This window comes from Phodopus roborovskii, unplaced genomic scaffold, assembly GCF_943737965.1.
Source record: "Phodopus roborovskii unplaced genomic scaffold, PHOROB, whole genome shotgun sequence".
Lineage (NCBI taxonomy): Eukaryota > Metazoa > Chordata > Mammalia > Rodentia > Cricetidae > Phodopus > Phodopus roborovskii.
In genome coordinates, this window is record NW_026125295.1 from 31,514,827 (window position 1) to 31,541,971 (window position 27,145).

The 27,145-nt window shown below is 43.3% G+C and overlaps 1 protein-coding gene across 1 annotated transcript in view; it reads right to left on the reverse strand.

The window, feature by feature from the left end:
- Positions 1-1,664: 1,664 nt before the first annotated feature.
- Positions 1,665-27,145, reverse strand: part of Nt5e (5'-nucleotidase ecto) — a 36,847-nt gene continuing 11,366 nt past the window's right edge. Inside the window, exons 2-9 of the mRNA XM_051207582.1 lie at positions 24,606-24,828; positions 21,488-21,676; positions 11,151-11,348; positions 9,940-10,094; positions 8,099-8,204; positions 7,212-7,361; positions 4,524-4,724; positions 1,665-3,628 (exon numbers count right to left, since the gene is read on the reverse strand). Coding sequence (XP_051063539.1) covers positions 3,465-3,628; positions 4,524-4,724; positions 7,212-7,361; positions 8,099-8,204; positions 9,940-10,094; positions 11,151-11,348; positions 21,488-21,676; positions 24,606-24,828 — 1,386 coding nt within the window. The 3' untranslated portion in view covers positions 1,665-3,464. The remainder of the gene's footprint in view (positions 3,629-4,523; positions 4,725-7,211; positions 7,362-8,098; positions 8,205-9,939; positions 10,095-11,150; positions 11,349-21,487; positions 21,677-24,605; positions 24,829-27,145) is intronic.

Below are 27,145 nucleotides of genomic sequence, written 5' to 3' on the forward strand. Positions count from 1 at the left end.
TTGATTCCTTGTTGATTAAAAGTTGAAGATTTCCATATGATCTTAAGAAAAATTGACTATTAGTCTTTTGCAAATCATGTGTGTTCATGGTAGTTTTAGAGTTAACTTCTTTATAGTTTTACTTTTAGAACTTTCATTTGTTATTATTTGCCTGTGTGATATATGGCATACACTTAAAAGGGCACATGCATGCATGAAAGTCAGAAGATAGCTTTTTAGGTGTTAATTCCCTTCTTCTACTATGGATTTTAGAGACTAAACTTGGTTAGTTAGGCTTACTCATACTCAGCAAAGGTAAAGGCAACCTGAGTGTATTTCCTAATTAGTTTTGCCAACTTGATAACAGCCTATAGCCATCTGATACATGGACCTCAGCTGAGGAATTATGTAGATTAGAAGAGCTTCAGTTGAGGAATTGTGTAGATTAGATTGGCCCATGGGTGTTATTGATTGATATTGGGGGAGCCCACTGTGGGCAGTGCCATTCCCTGGACTGTACAAGGAAGCAAGCTAAGCCTTGCTCTGAGAGGGAGCCAGCAAGCATTGTCCCTCTGTGGTTTCTGCCCGACTTTCCTCAGTGATAGACTACCTGGACATGTGAAGCCAAATAAACCTTTTCCTCCCTAAGTTGCTTTTAGTCAGAGTTCGTTATCACAGAAACAGAAAAGAAACTAGAACAATATGAAAGATGAGAACAAACTCCAAAAAGTTGCCTCTGACCTCCACATGTTCACTGTGGTACACCTGCCTCCTCATATTCATGTAATAGTTAATAAATATGTTTTAAAAATTGAGTTTGGAAGCTCCCACCCTTAATCCCAGTACTCAGGAGCAGTCTGATCTCCGCTGAGTTTAAGGCCAGCCGGGTCTACAAAGCAAGTTCCAGGGCAGCCAGGGCTGTTATACAGAGAAACCCTGTCTTGGAAAATCAATTGGGTTAAAACTAAGCTTTGAAATTTTTGTTTTGTGTATTTGTGTATGTTTGGGGGAAGAGGGACTGTATTTTGAGACAGGGTCTCATTTTGTTACTGGCTGTCCTGCAACTTGCTATGTAGAACAGTCTGCCCTCAAACTTACAGAAGACATCTGCCTGTCTTTGTTTTTCAAGTGCTGGGATTAAAGGTATGGCTCACCACACCCAGCTGTGGTATGATTTTGCAACTAAAATCCACAATGTACTACTGGCTTTCAGCAAGCTCTGTAATGCTGGGCTCAGTTCCTTACATTGGTGCCGATTTTTCTGACCAGGACAGAGAAGACAGAGTTGAACAGAATCAGCTGCTTCTGATCCTAGGCGGCTGCTCCAGAGAGCACTGGTCACCAAACTACCTGTCTGCCATGACCTTTATCCTGGAATCTCAGATTTGTACAATCCCATCTCTAGTATTTTATGTAGAGGTTGGTAGATTTTCACGGAGGGGTGAAGCAAGGCTAGAGGAAGAAAATTCGAGACTTCAGACTTCCTTAAAAAAAAAAAAAAAAAAAAGACTTCTTTCCTGCCTACAAATTGCATATATTTGTCTTCTCAATTTTGAAATGAGAAAAAAGTTATGAGATGACAAAGTGCTTATTAACCAAAAGAAATAATCCTGTTGAAAAATTGTCTTTGCTGTATTGTTTTGGGGGTTTGAGAGAAGTAAGATCAAAAACAAAGGCGTATATCTTCAGCTTTATTGTTTGGAGTTTACAATTATAAAGTGGTCCAAGGTCATTTCTCAACACTGTGGCACAATACACACATATACACATATTTAGAAAAATTACAAAATGTTCTTTTAAAAATTATGCTATAATAAGATTTCTCCTCATTTACTGGGCAAGCATAAAAATATACCTCAAATACACCTTTATCCTTTACATGGTCTTTTTGACATTTCTGTTTATAACTAGTCTATACATTCTTAGAACTGAAGGCATTGTTTTACTTCAAAGAACTTCATAAAAGGATTGGAAATTTTAAAATGTTTTGTGTCAGGAGTACTTAATACTTGTAAACACTAGGGAACATGTTCTCTGCTGTTGTTTGATGGTTTAGGTGAAAGCTCCCATGCTCACTTGGTCACAGGCCCATCTTAGTCAGGTGTTCTGTGAGCATAGATTATTCATCAGTCTGGAAATCTCATGGGCATCTCTTAGGGCATCCCTCATGTCCTGTTGGTACTCATATATGGACTAGAGTATGCCTTACAATGATTGCTTGGGATTTGAGTCTCAGTGACTTCAACATTTATGTATACCACTTCTTAAAATCACTCTTGCATTCCAGAACACTGTATTTTTCCATGATGTACATGGTGTGATCAGAATGAAAACTGTTGATTGGAATCATGGGCAGGACAAGTCCAAGTTTAGAGTTACAGTTTGTTTTAGAAAGTTCTCTCATGACACCTCCATGTGAGGAAGAAGGAGGAGATAGAGAGGCTGGGCTTTTGGAATCTCACAAGAGTTAACAAGAACCAGTGTTCTGCTTTGGAGTCATGCTCTGCTCCTTAGCAAGTGTTTATGTAACACATCTAAATGCCCATCCTCTCTTCTGTGATGTAGTAGTCCTGCTCATGCCCTCCCTTCCCTTTCTCCCCTGCCCCCTGGCTGACTGCCTTTTGCAACCCCTGGACTAATGTGCTATCTGCTTTTATGGTGTGTTGATGACTCATCAAAGGCACATGGTGTTGTAAGACACTATTCTGTCCAGTATCCAGTTTGTCAAAATTGGTAGACAATGGGAGACCAAAAGAAAGGAGAGTGGTGGGCAGAAATAAAACAGAGATTTGTCATCTGGGGCCATTGGCAGGAGATTTGATGTGGGAGAGAGTATTGGATTTGAGGTCAAAAGACCTAGGTCCAGGTTTTAGATGGATCTTTTGGGAATGTATGGCCTTGGACAAGTCAACCCTTTCTGCTGAGGTATCAAATGAAGGAAACAACTCTTGTCTTATCTAAAAACATCTTGTAGATTATAATGGTTTTGTTTGTGAGAGTCTTGATGTCTAGCTGACTGGCCTGAAACTCTATATAGGTCAAGCTGGCCTGGAACTTGGCAGCCACTCTCTTCCCCCTCCCAAGTGCTGTGACTACAGGTATGTGCCACCACAGCTGGCAATGATAAAGTTCTATGGAAACATCAGTTGTTTGATGGATTAGAAGTGAATAGAAAGCAAAAAATTATTTTTGTGGTTCAAAGATAACAAAATGTGTTATGTGGATATGTAAATTACATCTAGTTGTCCTCCCCCACCCCCCGAAAAGGACCCTGTTGGTTCACTTTGACTTTCTGTCTGCTCACTGAGATGCTGGCCCTGACGAATGATATTATAGTTATAGTCTCTTCCTGGCGAAGTGCTCTGAGCATCGGCCAGGAGCCTTGAGGACGGTAAGCAGCATTACGAGCCAGGTCTCCAGAAGCAGATTTGAATATCACTGGAAAAAAAACTGTAGTTTGGCATCAAGGACAAGGAGACTTCCCATTATTGGTACAAAACAAGGATCACTGCACAAAATGAAAGAATTACTAAAGGAAGGGTTCCCTGGTGGTGACTTCCTGCAGAGAACTTGATCCGTCCTTCAACTGCTGGGTAAACTACTTTCATCTTCGAGATGTATTCAGAAACCACACTGATATCTTGGTCACCTGGAAAAAACATATACATTATTTTAAAGCTAAAAGAATGATCTATTAGCAGTAAGAAGGGAAATAAAAGTCTCAGAAGACACCTTTTCATTCCAGGATAAAGCACCTCAGAAGACTTTTGTCCTCTGGTAATTTTAAGTGCAAAGAATCTGACTGCTCTTTCATGTTCCAGATGTGAAGTTCAGCACTGCGTGATTGGCAGGAGTGCCGTTGTCTCAGCTCTAAGGTTTCTAAGAGGTTGTTGGCATCACAGCTGTAATCGATCTACTCCAGAGCCAAAGGCATTGGGAACCTGGGCCAAGAGTTAGATGAGAAATAAAAGTGCCTTTCTCATGCTGTTTGCTCAGCGTTATCATCACATACTTGATGATGCGACTTTGTGTGTGTGTGTGTGTGGGGGGGGTCATTCCCAGAAGAGGATAAAGAAATAAGACTTGCTTAGACAAACCCATGACAACCCGCCATAATCTTACTGTCATTTAAATTACTCCATGTGGATGTATTCATTGAAGCGATTTAATGCCTGATACTGTTAATACATGTAAGTTTACTGTAAAGAAAAAAATCCTGGACCGCTGTGATGGCACAAGCCTTTAATCTCATCCCTTAGGCAGGAAGATCTCTGTGAGTTCTGAGCCAGTCTGGTCTTCATAGCAAGCTCCAGGCCAGCCATGACTACATAGAGACCCTGTCTCAAACAAAGTGTGCCTTTCCTGGGGTCAGATAGATGTGAGCATGTGTGCTAGAGGAGAGAGAATAGGCCTTGGTGTTATACTGTTGTTAGCAACCTCCAAAGCAGGAAGGAGCCAGCAACAAAGGCTTTTCTGGCTTGACCCCTTTGTCCAGTTCTGTTGTGTTGAACACCTTTGGGAACGGGAGAGGAAGAGACACTTACCAGAGTCATGTTTTAATAATTCATCTTTTATCATCTGGAATCTATCTCCACCTTTGGCCAGGTAGCTTGGGAGGATCACTTTATACACTTTATCCATTTCCAGAGGTTCATAACTGGGCACTCGACACTTGGTGCAAAGAACATCTACTTGAACTACTCTGTTCCAGGGTTTTCGGGTAAGATCATACACCACATGGATTCCTAGAAAAGAAAGAAATCCACGTTTTTGCTGAATCCAAAGGAACTTTTGCCTATGAAAGGGATTTTGGCCAAGATCTAGAATTGGGATACTAGCCCTGTGCTATTTTAGTTCCTGTGTGAGTGAAATTTAATAAGGGGGATGTCGGCTGTGGTGTAGCTACCGTTAAGTCACCTTCATCCTTGAGGCCTCCACTGGGAGGAGAATTGACCCTCAGGAAGGCAAGGGTGGTTTTGCTGGGAGAAACCCCAGTATTTTTCCTCCTTATAATCCTGACTTCATTGGTCCGGTGATGACTCACTGGGTTTGGAAAATGAGATGTGCATTGTTGGGAAATGCAACAGCGTTGAAGACTGAATGTAATAATTCTGATTTGAAGATTTTCACAAATACTCCCACTCGGCACTTTGCTAGAGTATCAGAACAGCACAAGTGCTTGGCTCTGCCCTAGGAAAGTGCTCTATATCAGGGTTGCCCAAAGACAGCAGGTCAGGGTCTCCTGCCAGACAGCAATACCCATCAAGTAGTTCTGTGAACTAACATGAAAATGAAGCTAGGTGGGGAGGTATTTTCTTGGAATTCCCAGCCTGTGGAGGGGCTAATGCAGGAGAATCACCACACATCTGAAGTCAGTCTGACCTACATAATTTGAGTCTACCCAAGAGTACATATTGAGACTGTCAAAAAAAAATAAAAAATAAAAATAAAAAATAAAAGCAAGCAACATGAAGCCAGGCACAGGCACAGTGGGACATGACAAATCCCTGCATTTGGGAGATGATGGAGGCAGGAGGGTCTGCATAGTGTGTTTGAAGTCATTCTGGGCTACATAAGAATAAATGTATAAAATGAATAAAGCAAGATTAATAAAAAGCGAGAAAATGAGGCCAGAATTATTTTGGAGTAAAAAAAGAATTCTATTCTAAGGATTAACTCTGGATTGTGGAACTGATTGCTAAGAAAAGCATTTTAGAATCCTTTAGGAGGTAGGACACAGCAGTGCTAAAAAGCATTCTCCCAGCATGCATGAGGCCCCAGGTTCAATTTCCAACAGCACAAAATAAATAAACTAGAAAATGTTTGCCCAGCATGTGTTTAATCTCCAGCACTCTATACCCATCCTCAGTGAAGAAGCCCTTTAACATATGAGGAACTTTCATTTCCATTCTTCAGCGCAGTCAAAGAGAAAACAGGCCTGGGGTTGGTGACATGCCTTCCCCTAAGCAGGATTAGAGTATACTGTGTCTTTGCTCTTACCTTTGTTCCTTTGAACCCTAATGGGGTCCCAGACAACTAACAATAGTGGAGAGAGCTTTTGGTTTTGTTTAAGAATGTTCCCTGCACCCACTTTGGTGATATATTATTTATGATTTATTAAAGCTTAGCTGAAAAGCAAAGCAGCCAGCCACTAGCTCTTACCTCTGGCCCAGGCTGAAAGGGCTGATTAATGAGCTCTCCACCAAGCCTGAGACTAGTGTCTCTCCTCACCGTGGCTAGAGAATCCTGAGACTGAGCCTACGGAAGACACTGCTCCTATCTTTTATACCCATCTGGTGCTGGGATTAAAGGCATGTAATACCAAGTGCTGAGATAATCTTGGTGTGAGCTCTTTCTCTTAGTACTGGGTCAATTTAATGTAGTCAGCGAGGCCTTGAACTAACAGAGCTCCGTCTACCTCTTAATCCTGAGTCCTGGGATTAAAGGTGTGTGCCTGGCTTCTATAGTTTATAGCTGACTTTGCTTTCTGAATCCCCAGGCAAGCTTGAGTAAATTATACATAATATATCACAAGTAAGATTCTAACAGAAAGACCTAATACCAGCTTGTTGGGAGCCTGCCTTGAGTCACATCTTCTTGCAGAATTATTTATACCTTAAAACTCTAATTGAACCTTATCTTGGTAAAACAGAAAACTGCTAAAAAAAAAAAAAAAAAAAAAAAAAAAAAAAAAAGCAGTCTGTTCCATTCAACCCGGGAACTGAGATGAACCAAGAGGCCAGGAACTGAGATACGCAGACATTTATGGCCTGGGACAATACCAGAGCCTCAGAGTCAGCACAGCTACCCTTCCCCATTTCCTCCCTGCTTTGCTTAAAAACCCCTCTTAGTGCCTAATAAAGTGAGACCTTGACAAAGATTGCTTGGTCTCGTTCCTTCTTTCTCTCCCATTATTTTCAGGTTCTAGCCCACCTCGACCCACGAATAACTAGGCCCCGCTGGTCGGAGCACCAGCTGATTTGATTAGTGTTCAGGAAGTCTGCTCCCATGGATGCCCTTCCAATGTCCAAATCATGGTTGGCAAATACTACTTACTGCCAAAGACTTAGACCTTTGAACTTAACCTCAGTGACTCTAGGAGTCCATAGTCACTGATGGATGGGGTTGACTGTGAGAAAACCCAGACAAGCCTAGCCACAGAGGTAAGGAGCTGAGCCAACCAGGAAAGCCTGTATCACTGGACAGCATGCCCTGCAGGGTGTACCACTTACCACCCACTTGCAGGAACTCCCCAGTGGACTGGCCATAGCGATGCACACTGTGCTCAAAAGCCTTCTTCAGGGTGGAACCTTTTATCTGCACCAGGTCAAATGTCCCTCCAAAGGGCAGCACAGCAGCCAGGTTCTCCCAGGTGATTGTGCCTTGAGTAGTTAAAAATGCATCAAGAAAAAAAAAAAAAAAACTTAGAATGTTTACCCAGATAAAAGGTGTATGTGTGTGCGTGTGTGTGAACAGCTGTGTTTAACTTTGGGAGAGGGTGTGCTGTAGATTATGCCCTGTTGTCCACCATTAGATGAGGGGGTTGCATTTGCAAAGGGCCATGTCCACAGTTTTCAGCCTTGGGTTTTCTGGTTTGGGCTGGATCTTCAGTAGTTGGGTAAACATTGCGCAGTTCTACACGGGTGGTGAGTTCTAGCCATCTGTCCTATTGTCTGAAATGAGCCTGGGGCCTTATACTGGGGGTTTGACAGTATGTCATCAGGGCTGCAACAGAGCCTTTTAACATACAATAGGACCTTGGGTATCTGTAAATATATAGTGTGTCTTTGAGTTGTCCTTTCCAGCATAGAATGTTAATGAATTGGTCTTTTTCTTTCCAGGTATGAAAATTTTCTTTCTTTTTTTTTTTTGAAAATGTTCAATACTTATAAAACAGCAACAGTTAATTGCTTTGCAAGTCAGAAATTTAGATCAAGCTTAGGTTTAGCATCTGTGAATACGTGTAAGAAGACATGTATGTCCTTTCGTCGAAGCACTGGACTTGAGTCACAGCAAACACAAATGTAAAGGACCAGCATTTTGGTTTGTAGCTGCAGCAGAGGGTGCTGTGGGCACAGTCTGGGAAGAGACAATAAGGAGGCTGGGCCTAGGCACATACCATTGTTCTTCTCATCAATGGGGGACCGGATGCTACCTCCATTTAAAATGCACATGGACACGTGGTTCCAGAACATCTCATCTGGGTGTCTGAGGTTGTTATTAATCTACAATAGTAGCAGACATTTCATTGCTTTGGGTCTTCTTTCTTGGTAGCAGTTCCAGGAATCTGGTTATTTATACTGAGAAAACAAAGTATTCACCCCCCCCTGCCCCCACAGGTTCCCCAACTGTAACTGAAACTCACTGTATACATTATTAGTCATAAAACAATTATTAGCCTATCTTCTATTAGCCTCCAGTCAGTCATACATACTCTTAGGACAGTGGGCTCTTTACCCACTCTTCCCAGACTAGGGGATACAGTGGAATACCTCTCCAGCTGGTGTCAAGATTACTTCAGGGTGAACTAGTTTGTGGAGCTGCTCCTCCAGGGCAGCGGGACCCTCCAGCCTGCCCATCACTCTCCTTATGACAGGTAGTTCCTCAGTATTGGTTTTGGAGGCAGAGGGATGACCCCCCCCCCCCAAGCTAAGGAGAATCAGGTTCATTCTCACTTTTCTTGTACAGAAGACACATTCAGTTACAGCAGGTAAAAATGCATGCTTTTGTTTATTTGTTTTGAGGCAGGGTCTCTCTATGTAGCTCTTGCTATTCTAGGACTTGCTATATAAACTAGGCTGGTCTCAAACTTGGAGAACTCCACATGCTTCTGCCTTCTGAATGTTGGGATTAAAGACATACACCACCAAATATGGTCTTATTTATTTTTTTTTAGATTTGCTTATTTTATATTTTAAGTGTATGAATGTTTGCCTATATGTATGTATGTGTCCACATGTATGCCTGTGGAGGTCAGAAGAAGGCATTAGATCCCCTGGGACTGGTGTTACAGATGGTTATGAGCAACTGTGTGGGTGCGGGAACTGAACCCAGGTCCAAGTACTCTCAAGCTCTGAGCCAACTCTCCTGCCTCAAAATGCATGCTTTCTACTTTTCAAACAAGCACAAAAGTAAAAGTTATATCTGCCTCAGCCTCTTTGACAGAAAGGTTAAGTGCTGGTAGAACGCTGGGGTGTTTCTTGCTAGATTTTTCTCTAGATGTTTCTGTCTGGTTGTTTCTCATATAGATTCCATGGTGCTCAGTAGCCATCCTTGACCTCATCTTGGAGGACGATCATGCTGTCACTCACTTAGCCAGAGTTTGTGCACTGTGGTGTATCATGAAAACTCACACCAACAGGCTCCCCATGGGTGAGCCCATGGGAGCAACAATCCAGCCTAGAGACCTTTGCTTAGCACAGCACTATGAAGCCCCATTGGCCAACTGGTTCCAGAAAAATGCTCTTCATGAATGATCTTGCTCTCGACAGGGGCTTTACCTTAACTGTGCTTTCTCATTCTGTGTAGGGAAAGAAGTGCAAGTTACACAAGGCCCATGTTCTTTAGAGCCAAGAGGACAAATCAGAGAAAAAAATGCCCTGGCAAATTAGGTGCAAGCAGATGTGCTTAATTTACTATGTCAGCAGCATCTGGCAGCCGCATAGAGGTGGGGTGGGTTCCTGTCTTCAGATCATCTTACAGAAAGAAACACCCCAAACTCAGACATCTAGGAAAGACATACTTTAAAAGGCTTTAGTCCTTGTAAAGCAACAATGACATGGTCTCCTAATCTCTTTGAGCCTCCTCGCCAAGGTATTCAATATGAAACCAGTCATGCTTCAAGCTTCTGTCCGGGTACTAAATGTATTGAAATCCCCAATTCTGCTGCCATCGCCTTGTGCCTGCTGCTTCTATCTTCCCTCCTTAGATGCAGGTGCGCTGTCCCTGTAGACAACTCACCATAGCATCACAGATCAGGTTGCCCATGTTGCATTCTCTGAAGCGGCATGTCTGAGTGGTGCCATCCAGGTAGACGATTGTTCTCCCCAGTTCTTGGGTAGAGTAATTATCTAATTTTATCCTCCACCGGTTAATGTCTGCTTTGACGGTTGGATCTAGAAGGACAGAAAGGAAGGACATCAAAATGGTGCAAGAGAAAGGAAAGGCCTGCCATTAAAGCAAATCTCCTGATGGGTAAATTTTAGAGAAGTCAAGCATTGTCAGGTCTCCCTACTGGGAGTAGGAATTAGAATATTTGTGCATTTTGGTTTTGTCTATGACATTCCTTAGCAATGGTTATTTTATTTTCTGACATTAATACCTGGGTGTTTCTGTGCATCTCAGCATCAGCTTAGCATCCTGTCAGCCCACCTAGGATGACACCATGGGGGTGTCATGGGTTTTGAAAGACTGGGCAAATATAGAGGATCAGCTGAGGGTATGGCTCCCAGCTTGCATCCTCTCTCGCTGCTTGAAAAGCCTATGTTGTGACTGAGGACAGATTCTCCTGGGTACAGTGGGACCGACCTCCTTGCCCATCCTTCTGAGCTGATGATAGTGAACATAAAAGGGCTGGTAGAATCATAGCAGCAGGCTCACAAATACCATGTGAAAATGGACAGCATAATGATGCTTTTATTCTGAGTCAAAAAAAAAAAAAAAAAAAAAAAAAAAAAGAGGTTCTTTTTGACAGATAAGCTAGCGTTCAATAGTTCAATATAACCCCAGCCTGGGGCTATGCATGGAGAAGCTCTTCTCAAAACAAAACAGCAACAACAAAGAGAGGGTAGTTCCTTGTCTCATGAACAAAGAAGCTGAGGCCCACACCACACTGTCACTGCCTTTTGTTAGGGGAGGGGGCGGGTTTTGAGCACCACTCTGTCCTATTTGAATTGCTTTTCTTCCATCTCCTTTCTAGACAGGAACTGACAGTGGCTTTTTCCTCACCAGATGAAGCTTTAAAAGCAGGAGCAGTCTGCACTGAGCAGACTTGGAAAAGCAAATGAGGATTTGGGTGTGGGGAATTTGAAATTTCCTTAAGAATAAAGAGAGTAAACACAAGGGAGAAGCTAAACTCTTCACAAGTGTTACAGTCATTTCCTGAAACAAAAGAAGGGGATGAAGGATTTAGTGCATAGCTCGTCATTTGGCACACTTTCTCCAGAGCTCACCTTCAGGGATGCTGCTGTTCAGAAGAATGGGGTTTCCATGGGAACTGATGACATTTCCTTTGTCATCAAACTCAACCTTCAGATAGCCTAGGTATTTGCCAAAAGCATAGGCCTGAACCACCGGAACCTTCCGGCCATCATCGGAGGTGACTATGAATGGGTACTTCCCAGCAGGCACTTCTTTGGAAGGTGGATTTCCTGAAATAAAAGAGGCAAAGTTGATCAAGCCAGCCTTTGCACATGGCAGGCCACCAGCTGGATGACAGTGAGTTCTAACTTGATGACTCTGTCATCTGCTGTTCTATGTGGCTGGTCATTCAGAGCCCTGTGGGACATTAGTCACTGACTCCAAATGCCCTTTTGGCGTAGAAATCCTGCCATTCTCCATTCAGTGGGCATTTACTAAGCTGTTTCTAAGTCTGGGGCATTGTTCCTGGAGAGCTGATGTGGGTCATACAAAAAATAGAATACTGCTAAGATTATCCATCTTCCATGCAGACTGTCTCTGTCCCCCCTGGCTGGATGAATTAATCAAGCCATTTGGATGTACTTCAGTTTTTGTGCAAAACAAACAAACAAACAAACAAAAAACCAAAAAAAAAAAACCCCAAAAAACAAAACAAAACAAACAAACAAAAAAACCACCTGCTGCTGCTTCCCAAGGGCTAGGATTACAGGTGTGCACTACTACAGGAAAGGAAACTCAAGTGGGCGAATAACAATTCTCATTCTACAGGGCTGTCCAGACAATTCAGTGCCTGCCAGGCACAGTAGGTACATCAGTTTAATGTCTCTCTCTTAGAAGATGAAGGCATTCTCTAGAAACCCTGCACACACAGTCAAGACCTTAGCATTGTTAATGGGGTGAAAGAGAAACAGCAGAGGTGTTTTGTTGCTGAATTCTCAGGTGTGTTTAGGAGCAGCCACATTAATCTTTACACCAATCAAGTTCTGTAGGCCTTTATCCCACCGGAAGCCACAGGAAGAACTTGGGGCCATTCATCACCCAGAGGCCTCCTTGCTTGCCTGAGGGTCAGAGTGGCCACAGAAAAGGCATGATGCCCAGCACCTCATCACTTGCCAAGTTTGATTTCTTCCCAGGAATTGAACTTATTTTTAAGCTTTTATTTGTGTGTGGGGAAGCCATGTATATGGGTCCCAGAAATCAAACTCAGGTCCTCAGGCTCGGCAGTGGGCAACTTTTACCTGCTGACCTGTATGTTTAAGTTAAACCTCACCCTCCCTTGATCCACCCTGCTTCATTTGCTTTTGAGACATCTGTTGAAAAGCAGTGTGCAATTCCAGTCTGGCTTTGACTTTGTAGCCCTCCTGTTTCAGCCTCCCAATAGATGCCGGGATTATAGGTATTGCCCTGGCACGTGATTCATACTGAATTTCTGTGCAAGTGCCATAGTTTGGGCTGCTTGGAATCAGATTATGAAATTGATGCCCTTGGCCTACTTTTTTCCACACATGACCAGTCTCTCCTACTGGGTGTTTACAGAAGTCCAGAGGACTTCAGCACATGATTCATTCTGAGAGGCGGCTGTGACTACAATTACATTTAGTTCTCCAAGCTTCCCATGAACCTTCCCATTTTAGCTGTATTTTACAGACAAGAGGACTGACTACCAGAGCAGATACCCAAGGGCACATGCTGGAATGTGATGGGGAGCTGACTGAAAACCAAAGCTTCGAGACACTAGCCTGCTGTGGGGTTTTCTCTGAGAAGCTGTAGACTGGTTGGCACAGACCACTTACAAAATTACACACAAAGCCAGGTTTGTACCTTTGCATCCCAAGTTCTTTCAGGGTCTTTCTGGTTACCTAAGAAAAGCCAAGGTGGCATGCTATGAAGAACTTACTCCTGACCTGTCAACTTCAAGGACACAAGCACTGCAAATCCCAGCATTACACAAGCAGGGCTTCGTTGCTTCCAATGTTAACCCCCTCCCCCACTGTTCATGCAGCTGACCTAAGAGCTGGCAGAGTAATAATGAGGAGGGATGCTTCTAGTCTAACCCTTTTCTTCCTCTTCTGTGCTCCTTTGGGCAAGGATAGACCCTGCCCTTCACTGGAGGGGACTAGGTATTTGGGGCGGCCTCTTCCTAGCCTTGACAAGACTTTCTCTTCTGGGTACTCTGGAAAGCTGCAATGCCCCTGAATAACCACAGTGTGGCAGAGAACATCTCATCCAAGCAGAAAAGGGACTTAAAAAATTGCAGAAATCAGGCATCCCACAGTTTCTTGGGAAGCCAGACTTTTTGCTTTTTGTCTTGCCTCCTCCCCTGCTTCCATGGAAGTAGCTTAAACAGTGTTTCCAGCCTGACAATCTTGTCAAATGCTTCATTAGCTCAGGGGCACACTGCAAAACCAGTACCCATCTGGCAGGGAGCACCTACTCTCTAGTTCCTCTTCTGAGAACAAAAGACATATGCATCAAGGTTATCTCATGCAGATGTAGTCAGGAAAGGCAAGGCGCTCCCCTTGTGGCTGCGTTACTATCAGGTCTGGTAGGTAATCCCGGCCTCCACCAAGACTGAGTCCTCCATACTCTCCATGGGTTTGACAACTCCAGGAAACCGCTAGCAGGGAAAACCATCCAGCGCTTCAAATTTCCCACACTGTTGCATGCTATCCCGCACTTTTTACAGTGCTGGAGGTCACATCCAGGGCGCGTGCGCGTGCCTGTGTGTGTGTGTGCTAGATAAACACTACCACTGTTCTACACCCCCCCCCCCCAGTCCTCCAGTCAAAGTTCTCACACCTAAAATATTGTCTCCACACGAAGCCACACCTTCCTCTTTAGGAATGTACCGTTATCACCTTGGCCCTGGAGGAAGTGTCTATAGACTGTGTTCCAGTAAACGAGGCAAGACTCAACCTGAGTGGCTGTGGTGCAATCGATGACACATGTGGACACAGTAAACCCTGTGTTTCCCAGTACCTTATAAGTGTCCAAAGAGACCTCAGCAGGGTGCTGCCCTCATTTAAGGAATGTATGATTCCAGCTGGGGTCTGGACAACTATCAGATACACTTGAAGAATTTTTAAAACAAAACAAAACAAAATGCAAACCTAATATGGTAGTTCAAGTTTAAGATTAATGGCTAACTTTATAGAATTCAAGTGAGTTCATTTTCAGGGGTTGTTATACAAATAAAAGCAGTGTTGTGGAATATTTATATATGGATTGTCAGACAGTATTGACTGAACCAGGGAGCAAACTGAGCCTGTAAGAGTATAGAGCCCTTTCCACAATCCCAAGCCACATTTCAGTGAAAACAAAACAAAACAAACAAACAAACAAACAAACAAACAAAAAAACCCGTGGCATGCCAGTCACCAAACAGCAGAGCTAAGGAGGTGCAAGCTCCCATCCTGTGATGTTCTCACTGCTTGGGGCACTTGGGCCTGGGAGTTCACAGGACTTGACCAACTTCCCTCAGATAACAGACTTACCTACCCAGGGATCCTGACTGCCATTTACTTATAGCAAAATGATGTGGCTTATCTCAAAAGGAAGCAGGTGGTAAAGCTGGGCCAGGCAGAGGCTGTCTAAAGGAACAGGAGTGAGTGATCACTGGAATGAGGAAGGTCCCTGTGCTGACCTAAAACACCCAGGGAGATCACTGGAGGCCACTGGTCAGACCGCTGCCCTTTGGCTGATTCTCCAGGGTACATAATAAACCCTGGATGTCAGCAGTTCTTAGTAAGTGCCTGGAAACGGTTCCTTGGAGACTGTTTCTTTGCCCTGTACATGTGACAAATGTTAAGGTTGCTCTGGAAAGACAAGATTATCTAAACCTCAGCTTTCTTTCTTTTTTGGTGTGTGTGTGTTTCACTATGTATTACTGGCTGATCTGGAACTCACTATGTAGACCAGGCTGGCTTTGAACTCACAGAGATCCATCTGCTTCTGCTTCCCCAGTGCTGGGATTAAAAATGTACATCACTATACTTGCTCTGTTTTTTTTTTTTTTTTTTTTTTTTTTTGAAACATGGTCTCATGTAGCCCAGGCTGGCCTAGAACATTCTATTCAGGGGAAGATGACCTCATACTTCTAATCTTCCTGTCTCTCTCCCAAGTGCTTGAATTACAGGCACTACATCTGGCTTTAGACCCAGTTCCTTAAACTGTGGGCCATGAGCTCATATGATATTGTATGACTGAAGAGAGGGTCATGAAAAATTTGGCAACAGTAAAATGTTTCTGAGCATATAATGACCAAAATCAATTCAAAATCAAACATGGGATGGATTCCTCTCTGGGGATGTTTATCTCCCTGCATCTTGAACTTTACTATAGCCTTGATTCTGAACACGTGTGCACTTTGCACTACACAAGTGATCACACCGGCTAATGACTATTATATGTTGTGATCTACCCTGTTGCTACTGTACATACAAAGTTTTTTGCTCTTATAAAAACACGATTTTGTTATGGAAAACAAAGACTTGTAATATATTCCTACCACTATTCCTCAGTACGTAAGGAACAAGCTATTCCATCTTTGGAGTTTATTGCAAAAAAAAAAAAAAAAAAAAAAAAAAAAAAAAAAGCCACCAAAAATTGTATGTTTGATTACGAAAAATATTGCAGTTTGAATTGCTGGCTTAAATTTTATAGAAAGCATGAAGTAGTCTTAGTTAAGACAGAATGTCCAACAATTTCTGAAATGGCAAATGGCTCTAAACATAATTCTGCCATTCTGTACTATGTATTTATACAATGTGCCATTTTTAGAATTTATGATTAGAAAATCATAATATTGACCAACTCTGAAGAAACATTGAAGATGCTGAAGTATCAAATATTCAGCCAACATTTAAATCCCTACATAAAAATATAAGTTTCTTGTATTGGTGACATGCTCAGGGGGTAAAAATACTTGGGCTACAACCCTAAGTACTATTCCAGGAACACATGGTAGATAGAGAGAAGCAACTCCTCAGAGGCATTCTCTAACCTCCACACATATGCTCTGGCATATACATGCTCACACCCACGAGTGCACATGTCATATGCATATGCACAATAACAAATTTTATAAAATAATTTCCTTTCTGATTTATCTGGAAATTTTCAAAACGAATGCCCAATTTTATGTATTTATATACCTGGGGCCACACAACAACATCCTGGGCCAAAAGGAATCGTGAGTGGAAAAGAAGCCTTGCTCTGAAAGTATGCAATGGAGAGATGGAATCGTGAGTGGAAAGAAGCCTTGCTCTGAAAGTATGCAATGCAGAGATGGAATCGTGAGTGGAAAAGAAGCCTTGCTCTGAAAGTATGCAATGGAGAGATGGAATTGTGAGTGGAAAAGAAGCCTTGCTCTGAAAGTATGCAATGGAGAGATGGAATTGTGAGTGGAAAAGAAGCCTTGCTCTGAAAGTATGCAATGGAGAGATGGAATCGTGAGTGGAAAAGAAGCCTTGCTCTGAAAGTATGCAATGCAGAGGAGCAATGGCTGCCAGGACGGGACATGGCACAGGTGGCACAGTATCTACTGAACATTTCAAAGCCCTGGGCTTGATTCCAAGCATGGATAAAACTGGATATGGGGGCAGTGCCTGTAACCCCAGCATTCAGGAGCTGGAAGCATAAGGACCACAGTTCAAAGTCGTCCTTGGCTACCTAGCAAGTTCTAGGCCAGGTGTGGAGCCCTATCTTTGAAAGCACTGGGGAGACACGCCACCCTGACTGAAGGATCATCAGCAGTGGTCTCTGTGCTCCCTTCTCATTCTTCCCCTGCCCAAGGTCAAGAACACATAGCAGTTCTAGTCCAGATACTCCATGGTTATTTTGTGAACTCCATTAGTTTTAATCCTGTAGTCTTAACATAACTTTCTCTTCCTTAAATATATGGAAAAAGTCAATTCATATTCAGTGAATGTGTGCCTAAGACCAGAGTCACTCATACTGAAAACAAGGTTTAAAAAAAAAAAGCCTGAGCAGTCAAGTCTTTTAAAAGAGCTATACTAACCCTGGCACAGTGCATGCCTTTAATGATAGCACAATAGCACCTGGGAGGCAGAGGCAGGTGGATCTCTGTGAGTCGGAGGCCAGCCTGGTCTACAGAGTGAGACACTGTCTCAAAAACAAAACAGAACAAAAAAACAAAAAAATAAACGCATAACCAAAACCGAAAGAAAAGAATCTATTCAGCAATACTGGAGAAATGGGAAATCAGCCAGACTAGTCACAAGATCCGAGGCTTCTGTACCTCTGAAGGCTGAAGTCCAAGAGCAGCACATTGAGGTCGGAGAGCAGAGTGCTGAAGCTGTCTGCAAATGACCAAGTCTCAGCCTGTCTGAGAAGTGAAGATGCTGAGCTGGAGTGGAGATGACAGTCATCCACTTATAGGGACAAGATGCTGTGAGCCTGGGGTGTCACATAGACACTTCCTCACAGGATGAAGGCAGGGGCTAGTGTGGAGAAGGAGATAGGATATTGGGTGCTAACCACTCGGTGATATGGAAGGATGCTGGAAAGCCATTGGTACAGTGATAAGTAGGGGTAAGTTGGATGGGCCCCACAGTTTACCATAGTAGCTTGCAGACATTGTAAGTTGTTCTATCAAAAAAAAAAAAAAAAAAAAAAAAAAAAGATTTCTTAAAATCTTGGACAGTAAATAGTTAACTTTCATGGTTGCCTTTTTAGGGACAGTACATGAGAATGGGAAGGGGGTCACACATTCCCAGTGATGAGCCCTTTGCTGAACTGCAGATAGAAACTGATGTCTCATCTGCACTTGTACAAGACTACACAGACTTGAAGAACCAAACGTCCAGTTCAATTATTGGGAGGCAGACAGGAAGCAGCTTCTTAGAGTCTCCTCAAGAATCATCAGGACACGTGGCGGTGGTTCCGCCAGTACTCAGTGGCAGAGGCAGGTGGACTCTATGAGTTCTAGGCCAGCCTGGTCTACAGAATGAGTTCCAGGACATACAAAGCTACACAGAGAAACCTTGTCCCCCAAAAAGCAAGTTAACCCAACCCCATAAAGACAGAACAGTCTTCAGCATGCCTGCTACCGGAGATGCCAACCTGAACTCACTTTCCTACTATTTTTCATGGACCATTTTGTGACTCCAGGATGTAACTCATTCAGAGACAGCATTGGGCTCTCTGGCCTCATTCCTGCAGCTCTAACACTTTTGCAAGGCTAGTTGGGAAGCCCCCTCCTCTTCACTGAGACATCAGGCCATGCCAGGGTTAGTGGAAGGAAACTGGGCAGTTTCTCCATTGGAGGGGTAACTGTCAGTCATGCTTCATGTAGCTCGTGGGTCTTCAGAGTGTGGGCTACATAGGTGGGGCGGGGGAACTGGCTTCGTGGGCAGTAACAAGCACAAAAGCTTAAGTAAAACAACAGAAAATATCAGGGTGCTATTCAGGTGCCCTCGGGATGTTTTCCTCTGGGCTTATGTGCATGTTGTATACTGACAAGTTTTTTACACTAAGTTTCAAGCTGGGAATGGCGGCTCATACCTGTAAAACCAGCGCTTGGGAGGCTAACATAGAGGAACTTTCATGAGTTTGAGTCTAGCCGGGGCTACAGCATAAGTTCCAGATCAGTCTGGGCTACAGTGAGTTCTGGTCTCAAAACAGAAAAGGATCTATATTTAATAAATAATATTTAGCAGATTAATACTTTAGCTTCATGGTAATGTCATAAAAATGGTTTGGTAGAAAATCACCTAAGCGTGTGTGTGTGTGTGTGTGTGTGTGTGTGTGTGAGAGAGAGAGAGAGAGAGAGAGAGAGAGAGAGAGAGAGAGAGAGAGAGAGAGAGAAAACCGTGGCACAGATGAAGTCAGAGAACAACTTTTGGGAGTCAGTTTCTTTCCTTCCATATTATGTGGGCTCTGGGGATCAAACTCGGGTCTCCAGGCATTTGCAGCAAGTGCTTTTATCTGCTGAGCCATCTTGTCAGCCTGGAAATCTGCTTTTTTAGGATTGTAAAACAAATTGTTTACCTTTGTAAGTAGGACACATCTCCTATTCTGTCCTTTAACTGATAAGTTTAGTTCTCAAAAGACAGCCAAAATACATTTTCATAAAAACAGGTTTCATCTTGGTAATCTATTATAAAATGTGGAATAAACGACTGAGACTCAGGTCGGTGTCTAAGAGACTGGAAGTTACAGATAAGCACAGTACAGCTTATCCTTATATCTCTTATCCTGTGCTGCAAGACATCAAAGTCTGGGGCAGCGGTTATAGTTATAAAAAGGATAATAGGTACTTCCCACCCAGATTTTTGGGTTAGCAGGATGTCCCAGTCAATAGCCACACAGATGCCATAGATCAAGATGATGTAAGGGCACATCAAAGTGGCATGACGTTCCTATAACACCAGTGCTTGGTGTCATACTATTGGGGGGGGGCTCTTAAATCAAGGTTAGCCTAATCAACACATGTTCCATGTCAGCCAGCACTACATAGTGAGACTCATGAGTGGGACTCTCAATAAAGGCAAAACAAAACAACAAAAGGGTGTTGGGGGGGAGAGGGTAAGAGAAGGACGAGGGAGAGGGAGATGTGGGGGAAGACAAGAGAAGACAAGAGACAGATATTGTGGGATATGCCTAGATCCTATAATTTTACTACTTGGGAGCTAGAGGAGCTAGAGCATCAGGAGCTGGAGATCAGCCTCAGTTATATAGTGAGTTTAAGGCCTGCAACAATAAAAAACAAACAAACAAAATAGTAGAACAGCAACAAAGGCAAGACATTCTGGGTGCTGGGGGAAACTTCAGTTTATATGTGTCTGTATGAGAGTGCACACACATATTTGTGCACATGCCAATTAGATCCTCCTGTAAAATGTCGTGCTTACTATGGATCACAGTCAAACCTGTAAAAGATGACGTGACAGGAGAGCCGGCTTGCTCCTTCTGTGAGTTTATTGACTTCCGATACTGCCTTGGAGAAAAGCTACAAAACCTCCCAGGTTTTGGACGGGTCTTATCCACAGGGTTGGCGTAGAGTTGAAATAAGAACGGGCAAATAAGAGGACCAGTTTGAGTCTGTCGTGGCTTGATGTGGCTTGTCCCCTTTGTGTTCATGTGTGAGCAGCTTAGTCCTCAGTGTGGTGACATTGAGGGACAGTGGAACCTTCAAGAAATGTCTAAAGTGACATGGTAATGTCATTGGGGCCATCACCCTCAGAAGAGATTAATGCCGTTCTCTTGAGACCACAGTTCCTTTTGTGAGGAGGAGTGGTTGTAAAGAGAGGCCACCACACACACGAGTGGCCCTTCTGCGCATGCCCATTTCCCTTCCTGATTTTTTTTGCCATGTGATGTAGCCAAGGGAAGTTCACCCAAGGCCAAACTTAATCTCCAAAATTGCGATAGACTCCTCATTAGGACGCCAAAACATCCAGAGAGGGTCAAGTGACCTGCCTGTCCAAGGTCATTCAAGTGAGTTAGGAATGAGGACCCAATACCATGTTTCTTTCCTTTCTATAATTTGTACTATACTTCATTTTATGAATCCAAATATAACATTTATAATAATAATGATAATAATAATAATAGTCTCCAAACCAGATACAGTGATGTGTGCTTATAATCCTACCACTTTCCCAGGAGGCAGAGGCAGAAGAATCATGAGATTGGAGCTAATCTGGGCTAAATAGTGACACTCTGTTTTTGAAAACCAAAGGCTGGGGATATAGATGCTTAAAATACAGAAAGTCCTTGGTTCAGGTCCAAGATTTACTGAAAACATGAAAAAAATTATCAGTGGAAAAGTCCATCATAAATGACCTCTGGCTCAAGATCAGTGCTCTTTTCATTTTATATGTGTGCCATATGCTTGTAACACCGACTTTTAATCATGAAATGAATCAATTCTTGGAATGTCTCCCAGTAAGATTACCTGTCCTCATTCAATGCAAAGTACATTTATATGGCATATTACAACTTACATAATATATATTCCACTCTAAATAGTAATAGTAACAGTTCAAAGGTAAGAGACACAATAATTGACCCAAACACCCTAGCTTGCAGAATGCATTTGAGACAATTTGAACACCCTAGCTTTCAGAATGCATTTGAGACAATTTGAACACCCTAGCTTGCAGAATGCATTTGAGACAATTTGAACACTCTAGCTTGCAGAATGCATTTGAGACAATTTGAACACTCTAGCTTGCAGAATGCATTTGAGACAATTTGAACACTCTAGCTTGCAGAATTCATTTGAGACAATTTGAACACCCTAGCTTGCAGAATGCATTTGAGACAATTTGAACACCCTAGCTTGCAGAATGCATTTGAGACAATTTGAACACCCTAGCTTGCAGAATGCATTTGAGACAATTACCTGTGTAAAGAAAGGTGTTGGAGTGTCCCCCCACCACGACGTCCACACCTTTCACTTTCTGAGCAATGAGTTTATCCATTTCAAAACCAGAGTGTCCAAGTGCAATGATTTTGTTCACATTTAGAGTTTTTAGTTTATCTACTTCAGGCTGCAATGCGGCGATTTCATCTTCAAAGACTAAATTTGTCCCTAAAGAAAAACATTAATAAAATGGATATTAAAATATTTTCACTGTTTATACACCAACAACTAAGCTTATGAACTTCTCCTTCCTTCCTTCCTTCCTTCCTTCCTTCCTTCCTTCCTTCCTTTCTTTTTCTTTTTTCAAGACCTGATTTATCTGTAGCTTTTGGAAGCTGTCCTGGAACTTGCTCACTAGACTGACTCAAACTCACAGAGATCTGCTTGCCTCTGTCTCCAGAGTGCTGGGACTAAAGGGGTGTGCTACCACTGCCCAATATATATTAATTTCTTATTAAAGCTTTCCAATTATGACATCACTTCCCATAAAGCTCTCCAATCATGGAGAACAAAATGTATGACTACATCTAGTACAAAAGCCCTAGCAAACAAAGAAAACTTAAATCAATATCACTGGTTGCATACATCCAATATTGTGCTGGGTTAAAGTTGTAGAAATATATATATGTGTGTGTGTGTGTGTGTATAGATACATATTTAAACATTTATTTTTATGTGTACATATATGTCATAGTATGTGCATGGAGGTCAGAGGACAGCTTTCAAGGGTTGGTTCTCTTCACTCACTCCATGGTTCCTAGGGATCGAACTCAGGACATCAGGCTAGGCAGGGAACACCTTTATCTATTGAACACTCTCACTGGGCCATATATGATATATTTACATAAACTCAATCTCATACTATGATGGTACTTCAGGTATGGTTTGTTTCCATCTCTTTTTATATCTAAACCATCACAATAACCATGCCAAAATATGTGTGAGCACAAAAGTATGGCGTCCACAACGGCTCTTAATTCCATTGCTTTGTCTGGAAACTTGGGGTGTTCTGTCTTGAATTCTATATGTCAACAAGTAGGCTTTGAATGCCAGTTTCAAAAAGTGGTTTTTACAATTATTTATTTGGGGATGTATGTGCCATGGCATGCTTGTGCACATCAGTAGACAACCTGTAGGAGACAGTTTTTTCCTTCTACCACATGGGTCCCTGGATTAAATATCAGGCATGGTGGCAAGTACCCTTACCCACAGAGCCATGTAGCTGGCCCTTGAAAACTAACGTTAGCATGGTAGATAACTGCTCACTTGCAGGCAGAGAGTAGCAGCATTAGAGCAGAACAGAGTGCTGTATTACAAAGAGGCCTCATCTAAACATTGCTGGCCCTGAGACGGGGTACATATCTCATGGATCTCACTCTGCCATTCAGTGCTAGTAATGGACGCCACAAGCTCTGGCTGGCACGACCTGGGTGTTTCTATGCTGAGACATGAACAGGGCCTCCCAGGCTAAAGCCAAAACTTAGCAACTCCTTAGGTTTTATGGCTTCAGTGGTCATGAAGGGACCTCAAATATGCTGTCCTGAAGTCCCATCCGCACCCTGCAGCAAGTCAGTCTTCCAATGGATCTATATGCCCTCATGTTAATTTCTAAGAAGCAGCACTAAAATAAAAATGCCCGAATGCAAAAGTCTCGTAAAGAACATTTGAAATGTAATTCTGCAAAGCCCAGTGTGAAACTCAAGAGCTATCTCAAACATCAACAGTCTACAAAAGAAGCATCCCTTGTCCATCGCCATGCTCAGGACTTCACTTCCCTGATGCAACACTTGAGTCCTGACCACATGCCAACTTCACATACGTAAAACATGGAAGAGAAATTACAGCTTGACAGCACTGTGGCCATGGAGGCTCCACAGCACAGCTGGGAAGTTAGCAGCTCCCAGACAGACTGGCCTGGCAGGGCTGAAGTAGCTCAGGCAACAACGAAAACACCAGGGGAGAAAATGCTCTACCACCATTGTCTACTGTGGGAATGTCAAGGACTGCTTGCTTCTTGTCCATAACCCCAAGAGGCTTGGGACTTGCCTGAACAGCCCTCAGCACCGAGGATGTCATAGCTTCTTTTCTTGTGGCTGTGATAAAATACCCTACAGGGGCTTGTGTTGGCTCACACTTTGATGGCACAGGCCACCATCCTGGGGGGTTCCTGGGGGCAGGAGCTTGAGGCAGATGGTCACAGTCAGAAAGCAGAGAGGGACAGATGCTGGTGCTCAGATTGATACCTCCTTTTCTTTTTGTGCAGCCCAGGACCCAACCCTAGGGAATGGCGCCATCTTTCTTTATGGTGGATCATTCCACCTCAATAAAGACCTTACAAGTCTGCCCAGGGACTGGCCTCTTGTTTCCCGCGAAGCTGACCGTAAATACTGACTCTCACAGCCCCCCCTTTCTGTCTGCCTTCTCTGGGTGTTCCTCTGAAATAGTAAGTGCACCCCTCTTGCCACGTAGGCCCTCCCCTCTGGCCTCATTTTTCTCCACGTCACTCCTTTCTGACACATCTTTATTCATTTATTCTCTCACCAAATACGGGAGCACGGGGAATACAGGCTTCTTGGTTGGTGTTTCCAGAGCCTAGAAGAGTGTGAGGAACACAGGTCCCCAGTGGGAGGGGAGCAGGGAGGAATGGTGTGGGAAGGATGCTGTCACCCTCCCCTTTCTTACTCCAACAAAATAGTTTCAAGAAATGCCTCTTCTCTGGGCACTAAATACATGGAGTGTATGGGTATGTTTTAGGATGCTAGAAGAATAATTACACACACACACACACACACACACACACACACACACACACACACACACGGATTTCACCCCTAGCTAAGTAAGTTAAACGTGCTAGGAATCAATGTACATGCTCTGACCACTAGAACTGGAAAAACTGTGTTTCACTGGGGCCCAGAGGGAGCTGCTTGTTCCCGGCTTCACTTAAAATTTTGAACACATGGAATTAAGCAAAGACACTGTTTAGTCAACAAAGTCCACTGAGTAGAGATGGTGACACCCTTCAGAGGTAACTTAGACAACACAGAATCTGCCTCATCTATTTCCAAGTCACGAGTTCCGTGAAAGTAGAAGATACCTGGATTTGAGAGGAAGGGGGTTTCCTTCGAAGTATATCCAACAATCCCCACAACCTCACCACCGACAGAAAGAATTTTATATGACAAATACAGTCCGGATATCTGAGATGCTAGCCACCCCTGTGCCTTAATATTTGCGCTCAGAATTGGAAATTTGGCCTTTCTGAGGAGGGGGTCAATCAGTCCTTCCACACCGTTATCAAATTCATGGTTTCCCAGTGCCTAAGTAAAATGGAAAAGAAAAAATGATTAAGTACCCTGATTTTTACAACAAAAGTATATTTTTAAACATATCATGTTAGCCCAGTGACTCCTGAAATGGACCGGGTTCTGTGAGACTTGACCAGGTTCTAGTATTCTCCTTACCTCCAGAAGCATGCCTTGGGGCCCTTGGGCTAGGCCCAGGGACATGCAGATGAGCTCACAGGTAGGTACAGCATTGTTGCCCAGGGCTTCCCATCGAGTGAAGCTGCAATTTCTGTGCACATTTGCAGCAAACACTGAGCTGCGAACCATCATCTTCCAGTCAGGCAGCTCCACAGACCACCTGTACCAGGTCCTACCCAGCTTGTTCCTGTTGTTTTCTGCAGTTAGCCTACACGTCAGGCCTAATTGTTCAACCTACCACCATTTTAGTAGAATGCTGACACTCCCAGAATGTCTTTCCTCATCGCTTCCCTTAGATTATTACACAATTTTTTACCATTTCTCTTCTTAAGGACTTCTCCAATTCTTTTGGGGAAATCAGGACTGACAGGGAGAAGTCTCTCATACAGTGGGTGTTGACTTCCTGCTCTAGTCACCCCAGATCACCCTGTACTCTGAGCATGTCAGAAAATGTGGAAACATTATAGGTAACTAGAAAGGCAAAGGCATCCCTTTCTGGAGCCTGGTGGTGCTTCCCGCCAGGTGAGAACCAAGAAATCCAGCACAATTCATGAAAGTGACTGATAGAGGGACAATATTCCTTTTATATAGAAAATATATCGTTTTAAAAATGAATGTTAAAATATCCATGACCTGTGCTTAAGGCTTGATCTTACCCCTGGCAGTAGTTTCTCAAATAAGACTGACATTTTGTTTACAGCAAAAGCAGCTTAATGTTCCCTATAGCCTGTGTCTGCTGTAATCCTGTCCAATACACAGAGAACCACCCTATGATCTCATTTACCCAAAAAGAAAAGTTTTCTTAGCTATCTTTTGAGCTGCAATTTCAGAAGCCACCAAAAACAGTATGTGTTGCTGTTGTAATGACAAGGGCATCTCTATCATGAGCAGCCCACACCCAAGGGTGTGTACCCTCCTCCTAAGCACCTCTTTCTATTAACGCCCATGCTTCCATCTATGTGGAACTTTCTTCCTCGTGCATTAATCTGCTGTAACCCCATTTCACACCGGTTTGTCTTGAAATTCTTTTCTGTCTTTATCTGAGCAAAGCTCTCTAAAAGGAACCTCTCAGACAGCCACAAGCAACTGCCACTGATGAGCCTTGTGGTAAGTACCTTGAGATGCATGAGTGGTAGGCCCCACCCCCGAGGACCTCCAACTGCCAGGTCCTGTCCACAGAACACTCTTAATGGCCATAGTGGTTACACCCAGACCCTCCAGATGCAGGTGGTTAAGCTCTGCATCCTACAGAGTAAAAAACCCAAGCTCAGGACTTGAAATCTTTACTTGAATATTTACTTAGCAAAAAGATATGTTACATTTGTTTATGCCGTGTAATTTTACTTTAATATGTGAAGGCGTGTTAATATTTGTTTCTGCTGCCTTTGTTAACAATGTACATTTGTTTGTGCTGCATTTCTTTAATTATGTAAAGATGTGTTGCATTTCTTTCACTTTGCCTGCCTAAGGCACCTTATTGGTCTAATTCAAAAGCTGAATAGCCAATAGCTAGGCAGGAGAGGGACAGGTGAGGCTGGCACCTAGAGAAAATGAGCAGGAGGAGAAATCTACACTTGAGAGACAAGAGAATAAGGGAGAAAGAGAGGGACACGCCTAGGGTCAGAGTCCAGGCAGCTGCCAGCAAGTCAGACATGAGAAGCAGGGAAGTAGGGTACAGAGAGAGAGAGAGGGAGGGAGGGAGGGAGGGGAGGAACGTAAAAGCCCTGAGGTAAAAGGTAGATGAAGGCAAACAAGTTAAAACAAGAGCTAAGCTAATGCTGAGCATTCATAACTAATAATACATCTTTGTCATGATTTGGGAGCTGGTTGGTGGCCCCAAAGAAAAAGCCTGGTACAGAAATCTTCATCCTAGAAAGCTCTACCTCCTACCCCCAGACACTCCACATAAACACTGTCTTCTGTTCAGTTCTCTGCTGCTTTTCCCCTGAGCAGAGCCAACTACCTTCATGGGTTTTTCCCACCCGACCAATCTCTTGTGTGAGATTGTTGTGCTGTGTGATTTTTGTAGTGTTCCTTGGCTCCCAACTTCCAGGATACCTTTCCCCTCAGAGCTGTAACACTTACACGCATTCCCAGCAGCTTATGTTGAGGAAGAAACTCCCGGTGAGGTTCTTTCTCCCTCAGCAGGTTC